Source organism: Saccoglossus kowalevskii, chromosome 1 (assembly GCF_978046115.1).
Source record: "Saccoglossus kowalevskii chromosome 1, keSacKowa6.1, whole genome shotgun sequence".
NCBI classification, from domain to species: domain Eukaryota; kingdom Metazoa; phylum Hemichordata; class Enteropneusta; family Harrimaniidae; genus Saccoglossus; species Saccoglossus kowalevskii.
Window position 1 is genome coordinate 15548755 of NC_140641.1, and position 15923 is coordinate 15564677.

The 15923-nt window shown below is 34.6% G+C and overlaps 1 protein-coding gene across 1 annotated transcript in view; it reads right to left on the reverse strand.

The window, feature by feature from the left end:
• Positions 1 to 15923, reverse strand: part of LOC102808909 (unconventional myosin-XVI-like) — an 85787-nt gene that overhangs the window by 4032 nt on the left and 65832 nt on the right. The window contains exons 12-29 of the mRNA XM_085496483.1: positions 15156 to 15270; positions 13905 to 14052; positions 13025 to 13133; positions 12408 to 12597; positions 11774 to 11982; positions 11305 to 11454; positions 10816 to 10986; positions 9820 to 9895; positions 8804 to 8991; positions 8553 to 8633; positions 7618 to 7823; positions 6926 to 7028; positions 6569 to 6665; positions 5844 to 6054; positions 1846 to 3161; positions 1355 to 1471; positions 591 to 967; positions 271 to 291 (exon numbers count right to left, since the gene is read on the reverse strand). Of these exons, the coding sequence (XP_085352609.1) occupies positions 271 to 291; positions 591 to 967; positions 1355 to 1471; positions 1846 to 3161; positions 5844 to 6054; positions 6569 to 6665; positions 6926 to 7028; positions 7618 to 7823; positions 8553 to 8633; positions 8804 to 8991; positions 9820 to 9895; positions 10816 to 10986; positions 11305 to 11454; positions 11774 to 11982; positions 12408 to 12597; positions 13025 to 13133; positions 13905 to 14052; positions 15156 to 15270 (3885 nt within the window). The remainder of the gene's footprint in view (positions 1 to 270; positions 292 to 590; positions 968 to 1354; positions 1472 to 1845; positions 3162 to 5843; positions 6055 to 6568; positions 6666 to 6925; positions 7029 to 7617; positions 7824 to 8552; positions 8634 to 8803; positions 8992 to 9819; positions 9896 to 10815; positions 10987 to 11304; positions 11455 to 11773; positions 11983 to 12407; positions 12598 to 13024; positions 13134 to 13904; positions 14053 to 15155; positions 15271 to 15923) is intronic.

The following is a 15923-nucleotide window of genomic DNA, read 5'->3' on the forward strand; positions in this document are numbered from 1 at the left end:
TCAACAACCATTCCAAAGTACCGTTTTCTGAGAGTTTTCGGCCTTTGTTTTCACCGCGATGGTTGTCAAGCGGTGAAAATGCCCGGATGTCCGCTCCGAGGATATGAATATTTCGGTTAGTATTGAAGCATGCCCTCTAGAGTTCGCCCAGTGCTGCAATCACATCTTTATATTATATATTAACCAACAAGTGAAATATACATATAATACAAAATAAAATATACATTGAAAGGAAAATGGGGGCTAAATAAATGTTTTTATTGTTTTTACCTCTCTGTATATCAAGTTCCTCTGAATAAAGAGTAAATAAAAGGCAAGTGTTATAAACATATGGTTATAAACAAGGATGGGATGCAAATTTCAATAGCTGGAAGGCCTATGATAGGTAGTTATTGAAATTAAGTATCAGTGAAAATAAATGGTTTACAGTATAATTAAATTAGGCCCTGTATAAAAGTGTGAATAGAAATAAAATATTTGTTCTGTAAGAGATGGGCAAATGAATGTTGATCAAATTAGATATATTTAACCCCAAAATATAAATCAAATTTTTAAGAATTTTATGATTATCCAAAAACTTTGTATCTTACCTCAGATTCTTCGTTTCTACGTTTAAATAATGCTTTCTTCCAGGCTGGTATGTTGTCGCTTATTTCAAATGGTTTAGAAAGAGTTGATGATGCTGATGATGTCACACTCGGCACTGTAGACTGTGTAGCAGATGACGATGTACTCAACGTGGAATATGGCGTTGACGATTGGCTTGCCGTTGAAAAAGCAGGACTGGTAGAAGATTTTGGTTTTTTGGGTACAACTGGTGGATATCTTTTCACTGTTGATGTTGGGGTAACTTCCGGCGTTGTCAGTGTGAATCCACTGACATAGTCCGATGTGTCAGATGTTTCATCATCAGTTTTCCCCATACTAGATGTATCGGTGTCTCCATCACTGCTGCTGCTGCACAGCTCTGAATGGGGGAAAATGAGAATTTTTAAAACAACAGTTCAGATAAACAAGACTTAAGCTCTAAGTATTGGCTTCCCTAGCTGTCCAGCTACTTTTAATACCACACAGAGGATTAGGGGGTTACTATACATACATGTATACTTTTCATCATCAAAATAAACATTTTATGCAGAGATTGCAGTGTTCCAGCTTTATAGTTCTGTACAAATATGATAATGGGAATTTCTGATGCATATGTAAATCAGAACTCATCAGTACATCTTTTTTTTCAAAACATTTACATTATTATGTGGGTATGTATGATATTTAAAATGTAATCAATGAAATCAACATTAGAATATAATTTGGTGAGGCTAATTATATATACACCACCATTATTGAATCTTACCTGGGCCGTGAATTTCATCGAATCTCGGTCCTTGACTACGGCGTAATCTCACACCCTGCATGATTTCCCTCATTAGGGCATTTTTGATATCATCTCCCGGTGACAGTTTGGATCCAACTGCGAGAAAGAAGCAGCAGGAAGAAAACTGGATAATTTGATCACTCAGGTTGCACAACTTTCTAATTTTATGTGCAAGGATTCAAACACATTCACTATTTAAATAATACAATTTCTTGCAATACTACTTGCAATATCTTCAGTATTAGCCGCAAATACCCTCCAAGTATTCGGTCTGCTATCGTTGTGAGAAAAACAGGGCTGTTCAATCACGCATAAGATAACGTTTATCGTTCCATATCGGTACTTCATGATAAATGTCACAAAGATGAATGATATGCAGCACAGTCATGTGATGAACAAATATTAATCTCTTATATGTGAAATATATAATATTCATGATGTACAATAGCATGCAAATACTGTCAACTTACCAGGTTTGTCAGCTTTCTTCAACGTAACCAGAGACAGTCCAGCTAATAAACCACCTGGCATCGTAGGTGCTGCATTCAATGATGATACAGAGGCAGGAGGAACAGCATCAGCTTGCATCTTTGGATAGCCACTGTAAGGTGGTGGGCCCTGCCCTGGTGGCAGATTTGGCGGAGGCAGAGGAGGGGGTAGTGGTATTGATTGTGATGGCGGTGGCGGTATAGAGTCTGCTGATGTGAGTGGAACATCAGGAGAGTTTGAAAGAGCACCAGGAATCTGGATAAAAATGTTGCCATCTTTAGGTACAGGAGGAGGTGGACATGGAGGGGGAGGAGGTGCACAGGGAGGGGGAGAAGGAATATCCGATGAATATAACCTATCAGGAATACTGGCGTAAATATCACCATCCATAGGAGCAGGGATTCGTTTGATATTGACAGCTTTAAGCATTGAAGGGTGCTGGACAAATTTCCATTGAGAAGAAGAAGAGGGGTAGTCAGGGGGAGGGTAGTCGTAATCAGCTGCTGGCAACTGAGATGGATCTGCATAATTCTTCATCTGTGATGCATGTTTGGTTGCTATGACAACATCGTCCAGGGTGGAACTGAGTCTGGTTTTTGGATCCCTCTTTGGCGGTTCTGGTCGTGTAGCTTCACGTAGCGCCACCTCCTTGCTGTCAAATTTGGCTCTTACATCAGCTGGTGACACCCCATGTTGAATGTCTGGCTGATATGAAGTTCTGTTCACAGTTTTATCATTCTCAGATTTGCTCTCAAATCTTTTTCTCAGCTCTGAAGGCGGGACCGAGTATTCAATCTCGGGGGTCAGTGACTTTCGCTGTTCTTGCACTTGCTCATTCATGAATTTCTTATGAGTTGCTGATATATTCTGGTAAGCTCCAACCTCCTCAACATTTGACACGGGGGTAGGGGGAGCGATGTCTATTTGAAGGGAATGTTCTTCTGAGTGTATCTGTGGAGGAGGAGGCCGGGGTACGTTTTTATAACTCACCTCACGGGTAACTGTTGATGACGATATCTCCAGCAACTGTTGAACACTGTGTTCAGTTGTCTGGTGAGTTACATTTTGTGGTGCTTCTCTCTCTTCTTCTGCATCATACACTGTATCATAAACAGCCCCAGCTTTGTTCTGAGTGGAAGAGGCTGGAATGCTTGTCACATAAACTTCTCGCTGTTTGGTAGTTTGGTTGACAGTGGAAGACTTTGAAATACTTGTTGCATACACGTGAGAGGTCAGCGAGTCGTCATCATGCCGAAATGATGTCACCGATTGGTTTTCCATATTCAAAGATGCCCTCCTGAGAAGACAATTAAAAATAGAAAATAAGACCCAGAAAAAAAAGTGGAAAACTTTCCTGGTTATTTGTTTTTCAAAATCAATGTTTTCATTCTAAAAAATTAATTTTTCATTTTTTCTACTAAATTCTAAGCATTGACAGACATAATTACAGTATGTAATTACAGTACATATGTACATGAGTATAAATTTGCAAGATTATTTTTTTTAAACAGGTCATACTAGTAATGACTTTGGATAATTATTAATGAGATGCAGTGATGATGATTTTTTATGTCTTCATTAAGATGTGGAAGGTAAAACTAAGAACTAGGTTTCCACTAGAAGTAGAAAATAGCCAACTGCAGTTCAGTTCAGTTTGGTTCTTTTACAAATTTATGGCAACTCGTGACTTCCCTAAAAAACTGTCATGACAACCAAAGTCTTTTTATTACACAACAAGTCACTTCGCGATGAGCGTCTTTTGCGGTCAGTAATATTTACGAACATTTTTGTTCATTGGCGATCCGCTTTGCTAGGATTGCCATTGTGTAGTTTTCTTGATTTATTCTGCAGATATAGGTAAAATATAGGTAAGACTTTGGCGAAATTTGAAAGAGCAACTAATATTCTTCAAGCTGGTATTTTTTATAGATTTTATTTTTCATTCTGTTCGTCTGTTTTTTCCAGTTTAAAACAATATGAGCTGACTGGAGCCTTCATCCCTTGTCTATTTCTTACACTACATACCAGCCTATTACCCCCCACCCCCCACTCATATGGACTGCGAACAGTTGATTATAGTTCCTGGGCTCCCTGTGGTAATCACAACGCAACTTTGAACTATAATGAATTTAACAGCAGAATACGTCCTAGTAGTAATAAAATAAAGTGACGTCTAAAAGACTGAATGTTTTTTTGCGAGCTTAGTATACGGGGCCCGGTTTTAGTTATAAACCGACGTTAGCTTCACGTTCATGTCCTACCATTGCAACAGCCAAAAACATGTTGCTTGTTTTTGAGCGGAGCAGATCGCCAACCAGCTTGTTTTAAAAACTGGCTTGGCAATTCCCATCACCAATTAGACCATGTCACAGCATTTCGGCTACTTTTCCAACGAATCCAAAATCATTCGATAATTTTGTTTACTTTACATTTTTACTATGATTACATTTTAAGTTTTGATAATTTTAATGTACATGCATACATGTACACTCACAAAAATACCCCCAAAATAAAAGAATTTAGTATATAGCCTTGACAAAAAAGCATTATTTTTCCTTGTCTTAATATTGCATTTTTTTCTATCTGTGTAACTTCATGTGGAAATCCTGATGAGATTTAAAGTTCAGTTCACAACAAACGCAATATTAGAGGCCGTGAACTTGTCCATGGAGGCTGCAAATTAATAAATATTGTATGCACTGACATTTATTTTGTATTTACATTTGCAATGAGTTCCACAGTATCTTTTTCTCACTGGTGTGGCCACAGTGACTGTGTAGTGTTTTTGTTTTGTCGATTGTTGTCAGTTGTTTGTTTTGTGTTCTTGTAATTTTGTACAAAAATCAACAACGGTTGAATAGGTATGTTATTTCCATTTTGCAGCATATCGTGGACAGTACTTGTATACTTTGTTATCCAGCATAAATATCAGATTGTTCGGAAGCACGAGATTGTAATGTAACGTTCGTTCATTAATGTTGTAATATGACGCCTTCTCCGGGGCCTTCAGAGTCCCATGTTGACTACCGGTATGTCCCGGCCCGTTTACTTACTTGTTGTCAGTGTCTGAGTAGTATATACAAAATACGACCAAGTAAACGTCAGAATATTAAAAAAACAGAAACCTAAAAATCAGTTGGCCATGCCAAGAAAGCCGCAGAACCAAAAAATTCTGTCAGCCGTCGCCGTCCGCAGCAGCGATATGATTTTACACGTCCAAATTGAGAATCACAGGTGTAGACATATTGCATCTATCCCAGCCAGCAATCGAATCATCAATCTTCATGAGTGACGTAACTGTCATTTCCATCTATTTGCTTCTATTCCCACTATCCTAAAACGCTCAAGTGAATGTTGTCAAATTCGAGTGTGCGTATTTTCGTACAGTGGCGTAAACATTGCTACAATCAAAGATGCGCTGAACAGAAAGTTAATTCTGGGCTAGTACCATTGTCAAATTCTGGGGAGTAGAGGACTATTTATATAGGAGACGTTACAATAAGGAACTATTAAAATTGTTCGATTTGCATATCAAAATCCTTTATTAGAACAGAGCATGTTCTACATTCACCAAAAAACAAAGTTGTTATGTTTCTAGACACACAACAGACTCAAAACAATAGAAACCGTCTGATCCGAGCTACCTGCGTTCTTGAAAATCGAGTCTTATCGGCCTTGCGTTTCCGAGCAAAAAAATGTTGAGACCAAAAACGACCGATTTTCACCCAATCTTCTATGAATTTTTCATAATATAGCTAATTCAGTCCAGTGGTTAGATAGGGTATTTATTAGAGACGCCAAGAGAACCAAAATTTGGGATGTGAATCGCTCCGACGACGAGGGACTGCATTTCAAAAACATATTTTATAAAAAAAAGCATGAAGAAAAAGATGAAAATATTGTCCAAAAGATTGTTATTCAGTTCCCATCAATATTATTTAGAACCAAAGCATTTTTAAGCAAAATTACAAAATCTTGCCTTATATTTTCTTCCTCATCTTCTGCCACTTGTCTGATTTCTTTTTCTAGTCTTCTCACCATATCGTGTTCATGTAGATAACCCAGAGTGATGCTCATCACTTTCGGCTTGTGCTCTATCTCAGCCAGGAACTTGCTGATGAAGGCTTGTTGACGTCTATGGAGAGAACGATGGCGATGGAATTGTCTTCTTCCGAGGAATCCTCTTACCACTACAGATAGACCAGCATTGTATTCATGACTGAATATCCTTGCATATTATTTTAATCATTAACCCTTTGAGAGGCATAATTTTTCCTGCCAATATTTTATGTATCTTAATTTGCATAATATTTTGGATAATTTTGAATGAATGGACATAATTTCCAATTGGCAATAGGCTTTGATCAAAAGTTTCAAAAAAATCTGAAAAAAATTATGCATTTTTTTATTTGTGAAATGTGAGAGAAGTTGACAGACGCTGAAAGGGTTTGAGGGCACCAGATGCTGGACCAAAGTGACATTCATGGTCCAAATGGGTACTAAAGGGTGGTGGAGATCGCACTGCGTATTGTTCGAGATGGGACTCATAGAGACGTATACAATGTGTGTATCGGTAAATACATTGTTTGTTTACATGAAATTCATGAATTTCATGCATATTCATATGAAAGTACACAATGATAATTTCGTCTCAGTATAACATGAACTAAAGAAATATGACCAGTTGCCTCAAATGACACTGACCTGTTTGGCATATATTTATCTTCCTTTCTGCCATAATGCACATTTGGTTAAGCTTCTCGACATGCCAGTATCTGAGAAACAACTTGCTAGTTCCCACCTAGGAGAAAAGGACCACATCAATTGAGCATTAAACATAAATTAAAATTTAGTTCAATCAGTACCCTGAAAAAAACAAATGTTAGTTTATCCCATCAAAAGAAACTATAACAATAACTATTTGGAAAGAACAATATTGGCTCTATTATATGTTCATTGTAAATAAACCAATAATTCATTGGCTAATATTAACAAAAAATGTGAGATCTTCAAGTATTTCAGCCAATTGGAGATACCCTTGTATAATGTTGGTGCACTTACCTGCCAGTCTTTTAATTTACAATATTTCAGCATGAGAATACACCTGTCTAGATCAGACATTTCTCTGTTCCATGGGATGCAGCTTACTTTCAACACAGCATGTCTGCAAGTGATATATATAACTACTATTAACACTGCCCTCATGCACTACAATTGCATTTTACTTTGTTTTTAAGCACTTTTTCAATTTGATTCATAATCATATTTTGATAATATTTTCATCTGTGCTTTGCAATAAATAAATTATTTTTTGGAGATTTGTTTGTATTTTAATGGGAAACATTACTGTAGACAAATAGTGATAGATATTTTTTGGGGCTTGGTTGCTTGGGCTGAACTTGAATACTGAAATTTTTTTGGATTCAGAAAAGTTTTGTCTTGTTTAAATGTAGCAGTTTCTTTTTTCTTTTCACTAATTATGTGCAAATGCCATTATTTACATATCCTGGCTACAACTCAACATTGTAACAGTACAGTACAAGTTTGTGCTAATTTTTTGTCAACCATTCGCATGCTTATTTGCAACCCTGTAAAAAAAATAATCTCACTGGCACGGCTTATAAACTGATAATAAATATGGTAGGAAATAAAAAAGACAAAATGTCACACACATTCACATCATTTTAGATATTACTGATGCACTCAATAGCTAGAGGGCGCTATAATTATAATAATAAAGGTTTATCATATACCTTTTTAGAAATTCTTCAAATGTGATTCTTAGAGGGTATCCCTGTCTTCGTATCTTCGTTGTCTCCAAGACACCAGTGTATCGTAACTGTGCTATAACATAATCCGGCGTGAATGAGTTTGGCAATTTGCCAATGCCTGGTTTTATGCATCGAATGAAATGGGGACTGGAGTTGGTCATCTTATGCATCAGATCAGCTAGCGAGTTCTATCAACGACATATAATAGAAAGATAAAATTGGATGGAGATTATCTGAAACAACTGTACATGGAGAGTACATGGGGGTCTCATACCACTAAACAACCAATGGCTGCTCAATTTAAATGCCTAGCAAGAACCAATGAAATTGTTTAAATTTGTTTTTTCTCAGGTGCTCCCTGTTTGAGGGCGTAATCACCTGGGTCAAAGATGAGACCAACATGTGGTCTTTTGTTTACTACTTAGCGACTGATTACCTGTGGGTTTATTCTGTGTGTATTTGGATGTTCTAATCTTGGTGTTTTTCCAGTGATTTCTCTAGGTGCAATCCAAATACAGTAGGTGTGTCTTGTTTACCTGAGATTTGTAAGAGTTTGAGCTGGCCAACATGTTAGTTTTTATCATATGGTTGTTTACTTGCATGTTGATTTCCCATTTTTGAGCCATGTTTTCAACTTTCTTCATCATTTTCATATAGCAATCTCGTCATATGTTAACATTGTCGTCTATGGAAATTCAATTAGTGGTATGAGCCCTGGAGAGTCTCCGCTGCGCCCTCTACAGGCTATTTTTAGAAAGGTACATTTACGCCCTCTACATACCATTTTGGGAAAGGTACATATACACCCCTTACAGGCCATTTTTGAAAGGAATACTTTATAAGTAACAAATACTCAAGACAAGAAGTAATCCCATATGTTGGAATCTATACAAATTACAGAAATGTTGATAATTTACCTTGAAATGAAATGCAACAGTAGAGGGACCTTTCCTGTCGGTTCCTATAACTGGTCGGTCGCTTCTGTTTGCATGTAGCTGCTGACGAAAAAAAAAAAAAATTAAAAAAGTTAGCAAAACAAAGCAAAATCTCATGATCTCATGAAAGAAATTGAACTTGTAAATATCTCTAGAAAATAAAAATACAAATTTTTGAATTTTTTATATTTGTGTACCGTAATACTGTAGTGCAGATTTGATAAAGAACTTACATTTTCTTTCACTCGTTGCGTATCATTCTGCGTAGTTCGCTTCTTTCTGAAGAAGTCAAATGGTGAGACGTTGCTCTCTTTCTCACTTGATGATCTCCTCGACTGACGCTGCCTGGCACTTGGTGCTAAAGAGCCGGTCCTTGTAAGACGCGATTGGAACATTTCACGAATTAGAAGGCTGCTACTAGCTAAAGGTATCAAAAGGCGTAATTATATATGTTAGTAACCACTTCATCTATGTGAAAGACATATTTTCATCTATACTGAAAGCCAGAGAAAAAAAATGTTTGTAACTGTGACAATTTCACTGAGGTTCTAAGCCCTTTGAATACATATTTTTTCCGTTCAAAAACCATTTTGCAATTTTTCTCAAATTTGGCATTATTTCTTTGTTTTGGACCAGACAGGCATAATTTCTACAGACTTTAATTTCGGAAAATATGAAAACAAATCTACTGAAAGGTGACAAATGCTGAAATACTGGCACTAAAATAAATTGATTTAACCTGCTATCTCCCTTTCAACTTTTTTTGGAACATTGCAATAATCCTTGGAAAATTCTTAGTGGTGTTGTTTCAAGTGTTGAACATACATTGTAAGCAAATATTCATCATTTTAATAATATTTTATATATTTCTTGATTGGAAACAGTATGGAGAAACAAAATCAACGTTTCAAGGTCACCAACTACAACATGATTCTGAACAGGTGTACTGGTATATAGAGTCAATAGTTGTAATTTGAACATGGATGACAATATCTTACGTCATATTTACAACCATAATTCAAATTTTCATTCCCAAAACACATGAGCTATGTGGGTAAAACGAGAAAGTTTATTTCGACATCTGCTGTAAAGTCTGGAAGTCACGTCTACATGTACTTTTATGAAATTTTCCTTGATCCCCTTAATAATTAAATCATCAAATCATGGAAATTTCAAGACAACGATAACATCCAAACAGATTTCTGAAATTGAGAATAATTTGCATATCATTAAATAACATGGTACTCACTTTTCATGGTGAACTGTATAGAGTTTGGTAGAGTATCTCGGTTTTTGTCAAGAACGCCCTTCAAGTCATAGGAAACCTACATATAAATGGTCATTATTAACTACAATTACTTTGAAAAATACAACTTGAATTAAAAAGCTATATAAATGCATTGGATGATTCATCATGAACTTACACTTTTTTTTTTGCAGAACTTAGTATTTGTCGATGAAACAATAAAAAAAACAGTAATGTGCTTGAATGTTTGGTATGAAAATGGCCGCTGAGACCTTGTTTTATAGATCAGTGGCGAGAACAAATGGAACATTATTTTTTGTGAGGCAATTAGTCCTGTCTGTGGCAAAATGCACTATGTGTCGTCACTAGCACTTGCAATTTGCACATACAGAAAAAAAAAAAGTCAGGAGAGACAACAGTGACACTCAATGTCCGGAACTGTCTCCTGGCACAACAAATTAAAAATAAAAAAATAAATAAAAAAAAAAAATTAGTCCTGTTGTGCTCTTGCTTTCACCAATTTCTCATAGATAGTTTCCTAAAGATACTACATGCATTAACACTGTCACAAATATATTATTTTTGAAATATTGCAAAATTGTAGGTCATATCGTTAAAATCTTCTGATAATATAGAACCTATTCAGAATTGTTTTTCAAATTTTTTTCAAAATAAATCTTGTTTAATTTCAATCATATTTTTCTCTCCAGAAAGGCATTGTATTGTCTATTGCTAATTCCTATAAATTGTATACCGTATATGGTATAATTTTGTCAACGTACATTTTGTGTATACTAATAATAAATGTGATGTCTGAATTATTAATTAAAACATGAAACAAACTTCCTAAAGTTATAGCAACACAGTCGTACCTCATGCACCATGCATTCAAGTTTCATGCAAACAAACTATGTTATTTACATAATTATGCATAATCGTCATACTTGTTTCTTATCAAGCATAATGTGGCATGATGACTATGACGCTTTATATCTTTACCTTTCCGGCATAATGCATAATACTGAAAGTGACACCACCATCCTTAGGTGCCATGTAAACCTTTTTGGATGATTTTCCGGGACCAGTATGCAGTTTGGTTGCCAGGGACTCATCTGTTGCCTTGGGAAAGTGGCTTTCCTCATCCAATATTGCTAAGATACCACTGTGTCGCTATGCAGACAAAAAACGAAAACAAATAAGTGTCCAAAATCAGAATAACAATCTTTAAAAAATTGTCGTCTTTCCATTTTTTCAAGATTTTTAAAATTTTTTTAATCAAGATGCATAGCAAATGGTATATTTAGATTCATTTGGTTTGCTGTTGTGGAAAAAAACTTGAAAATTGACAAATACGACACCAATGATCATATAATTTGAACTGAATTTCTGGTGAATGGTTGAAAAGATTGAACACATTAGAGATCTATTTCTTATGTACGTTCTGTGATACTATTGGCAAATATAAAAGCATGCTTGTGATCTGCTCACCTGAAGAAACAGTTCCACAATGTGTTTATTGCTTGTATAATTGATTCTTTCTAATTGGATGCCTTCCTTGGCACATTCTTCTTGTTCCCACTGAAATATATGCTGGTTAAAATAATACTGTAGTTGTTCATTGGCAAGATTTATACAGATCTGTTAAAAATAAAATCGTTTGTAGAATTTTATGAAATATTTAAAAGACATTTACCCTGGAATATTCTTATAATTCATTCAAATCCAACAAATATTTATTCTTAAATATACGGTAAGAAGCCATCTAATAATGCCCATTCCCATTCCCTGCAATCATTGCCCAATTTACAGCTATGTATTCGTAAACAATTGACATTGTGCCAATTTCGGGTTTGATCTTAAAGCACTGCGGTTGTCACAAGTTTCTCGATAACTAAGGGTGTTTTTATACACAAATTTGGTGCATTAAAGCTAATTTTTAGATTACATGTACATGTACCTGTTCAAAACTATTCTTGGAAAAATTCTCAAATCCAAATATATCGAGAACACCGATAGGTAATGAGGGACCACTCTCTTCTAACGGTTGTAACATCTGATTAATGTTATTTACAATCCAACCAAATAAACGACCATATAAGGCTTTCGCTAATGCATCTCGACAGTCATTGGCTTGGATAACATTTCGGTCCCGACGAATTGTTTCACCTGTAAATAAAAAATATTTGCATTTTACAGAGAATATTAATATCCATTTCAGTTGATTTTTATCAATATATTAAGTGTAGGAAATACCATGATACAGAGAGGTGTTGTGAGGAAGTAGCCCGAAAAAACTCTCTAATGTCCTGTGGTGTTCACTGAAAAAACACTGGCTGATTTGATTTAATTTAATTTGAAGTACTTGGCAAAGTTTTCCCCGTCAAAAAATCATTCCTGAATTAACATCTTCTGTTGACACTGACAAAGTCAGGACCATATCTGCTTTACGACCTAATCACTCCATATACTCTCCTTGAGCTCAAAAGATTAGGATCTATGAAATCAACAATCTCATATAAGTGTGCGCTCTGCCGTAGGTGGAGATATCAGTTAATGATGATGATGATGTTTGTTAGTTAATTGTATCTTACCTCTTGTGACATTAAATTCGGCAACCAACGCTGACCCTAATTCCTCTGAAGGCACTTGTAACATATCGGCCACTTTATCTAAGATATCTAAATTGACTAACACTGCAGCATCCGTGGTGCCGCAAGGTTTGAATTTCAGATCGCCAAGATGCAGAATCGCCGATAGCGTGGTCATCAGGTTGTCTTCATCCTAGGTTGGAATGTAGAGAAAAGTATTAATGTTTATCACCATGACTACTAATATTTAATAATAATAATTTTATATAATACTGTAAAATGATTAATTTTCACTGGGTTTAAATTTCGCTGATTTGGCATTTCAGGCATATTCATTGGGTTTTAAATAAGCAAAATAAAACCCAGTGAATAATTAATCTTTTTACAGTATAATGTTTCTATACCAAAATCAATTCAAGTGCAGAGGGCCTGACAGATGCATGGATAGATGGAAACCCCAAAAATATTTTTTTTCTGATTCTTCTGATAATGCACTCTCTGCCTTACAAAATTTAAATTGAATGGATTAATAAAGCATATGAGAATGACAATTGAAGTAATACATTAAGGTCAGAAAGTGAATAAATAATGAGATGAAATGAGATGAAAACAATACCTACATCTTTAGAGAACCCTATAGCTTCAAGGCAATCTCTAATCTCTCCAAATCTTTCTCGGTTTTCCTGCGTCATCAAAGATTTAAACTTCTCACTACTTCCAGATAGATACCTACAAGAGCAAGATAATTACAATTCACAGTTAATTATTTTATCTAAAAAATCTTACTACTAATTATGACATGATTAGCAATCAATTATATCATAAGCAATTAGTGGATACTATTAATTTAATTAAGAATGGTCATGGCTATATTACACTTTTTGTATAAAATTGGATATTAATGAAACTTTGTTACATTGTCTCGCACAAATTATAGGAAAAAAACTTGAAGTACTCAAAATATCTTTTATGAATTATGAACCTCAACTGCACACATTTTGTTAATTAGCTTAATCCAAAATGGCTGCCAAAATTGAGTTCAATGCCAAAGTAGAGTTTAAAGCTACACAGGAAATCACAAAGTCAATGGTTTAATTGAAGGAAACATGTTCGTGTACCCAGGATTATTTTTTTATTTTCTTTCGGACAGTTATTCGATTAAACCTTAGCAAAATATCAAGAATTTGGAATGCTTTTAAAATGTTAACATTGTTTTACCAGTTATTGTCAAGACTATCTTTGTCCAACATTTAATTCAATGTCATATGGTTGATCACAGACAGATGGTTTCATAGTTGATTTTTGATATAATTTTGTAGTACAAAAAAATTATTCATTAATTCATTCAAGCATATAAGCTCAGGGTGGACGAGTATACAAAAATAGAAGAGAACACAGAACAGTAGTCATGTCGAACAATGTAAGCAATTCAACTTTTTGAACATAGACCCTAAAATAGATAATATGATCTGAGTAAAATTCAAAATTGTTGTGTCTCACCGATGTTTCCGTGGTGATTCAATGCCAAATTTCTTGTACTCGTCAGGTGATAGTCCAGCAAACATCAGATAGAAAATATGAAAATTGCTTTCTCCATTACTTTGATAAACAACTCTAGATTTCTCCAATAGATATTCATGAATTTGGGCTGCGAGACAAAAATCACAAGGTCATTTGTGGGCAGTAGGGTAGGAATGGAGATTGGGAGAGGTTCAGCTGTGGGTTGTTCCAAAATTCATAAAGAAATAATCAGAATATGCCTAAAAACATGCATGACATTCAAGCCTCATAACATTTCTAATTGGATAAAAAAACATATTCATTAAACATGCATAAACTTATATATGAAGCATTAAACATGCACAAACTTATATATGAAGCATTAAACATGCATAAACTTATATATGAAGCATTAAACATGCACAAACTTATATATGAAGCATTAAACATGCATACACTTATATATGAAGCATTAAACATGCATAAACTTATATATGAAGCATTAAACATGCACAAACTTATATATGAAGCATTAAACATGCACAAACTTATACATGAAGCATTAAACATGCACAAACTTATACATGAAGCATTAACATGCACAAACTTATACATGAAGCATTAAACATGCACAAACTTATATATGAAGCATTAAACATGCACAAACTTATATATGAAGCATTACACATGCACAAACTTATACATGAAGCATTAAACATGCACAAACTTATATATGAAGCATTAAACATGCACAAACTTATATATGAAGCATTAAACATGCATAAACTTATATATGAAGCATTAAACATGCACAAACTTATATATGAAGCATTAAACATGCATAAACTTATATATGAAGCATTATACATGCACAAACTTATACATGAAGCATTAAACATGCACAAACTTATATATGAAGCATTAAACATGCATAAACTTATATATGAAGCATTAAACATGCACAAACTTATATATGAAGCATTAAACATGCACAAACTTATATATGAAGCATTAAACATGCACAAACTTATATATGAAGCATTAAACATGCACAAAATGATATATGAAGCATTTATAAATATTTTATATAAAGAACATTCATGTCTTTTTGAAATTCACTGTAACATTGAAAAAAATTCACTTCTCAACTCATTTTATTGCAAGGTTTTCAGGGATGGACAGCTAGCATCATTACCCTGGTACTGTGTAAAAAGAGCGTCCTCGTTGGCAATAAAAAAAAGAAACACTCACCTCCTTGTACATGTCCATCAAAGTTGAACAACAATTCTAAAAATTTACCAAATCTGCTAGAATTATCATTCATCACCGTCTGTGCATTACCAAATGCTTCCAATAAAGGATTGATCTGGAAAACAAAGAAAACTAGAAATTCAAAAGAATGCAAAATACCAATCAAACCCACATATTAATTTTCCCCTTTTTTACAAAAATCTTGATCAAGTCTTGTGGAAAATTATCTCCATTTGATCTAAAATTTGAAAAAATACATAAAAACGTGCAAAAACATATTTTTCGAGACATTCTTTGTTAATTTTAGACGAAATGATTGACCAGTCCTGATCAAAATTTGACAAATAGAAAGCACGAAGTTTGACTTTATAAAAGGTCGCAAAACTTTATGTTGGCGTTTAAATGGTTATCACAAGGTTTCACCTATTTAATTATTCCCAAGTTAATACATTACTGATCACTGAAACATCTAAGTCACCACAATTAGTTACCAGGGATATTTGTAATTGTCAGCCTCCTACCTGTTTAATTTTAGCATTCATCTTACTTGGTTCCCATAGAAACGATGCCACATCATTGAACTGATGATGCATATGCAAAGTAGTGGAGGAAAGGATGAGAAGAATGGATGATGAGGTTGATTAATGAGAAGCATCAGTGAGAACACAAGATATGACTAGACATACTAAGAATGGTATTAACAGAAAGTTTTCATTTACTGTAAAATACTTTATTTTCGCTTGGAATTAATTTTCGCTATTTTCGCTG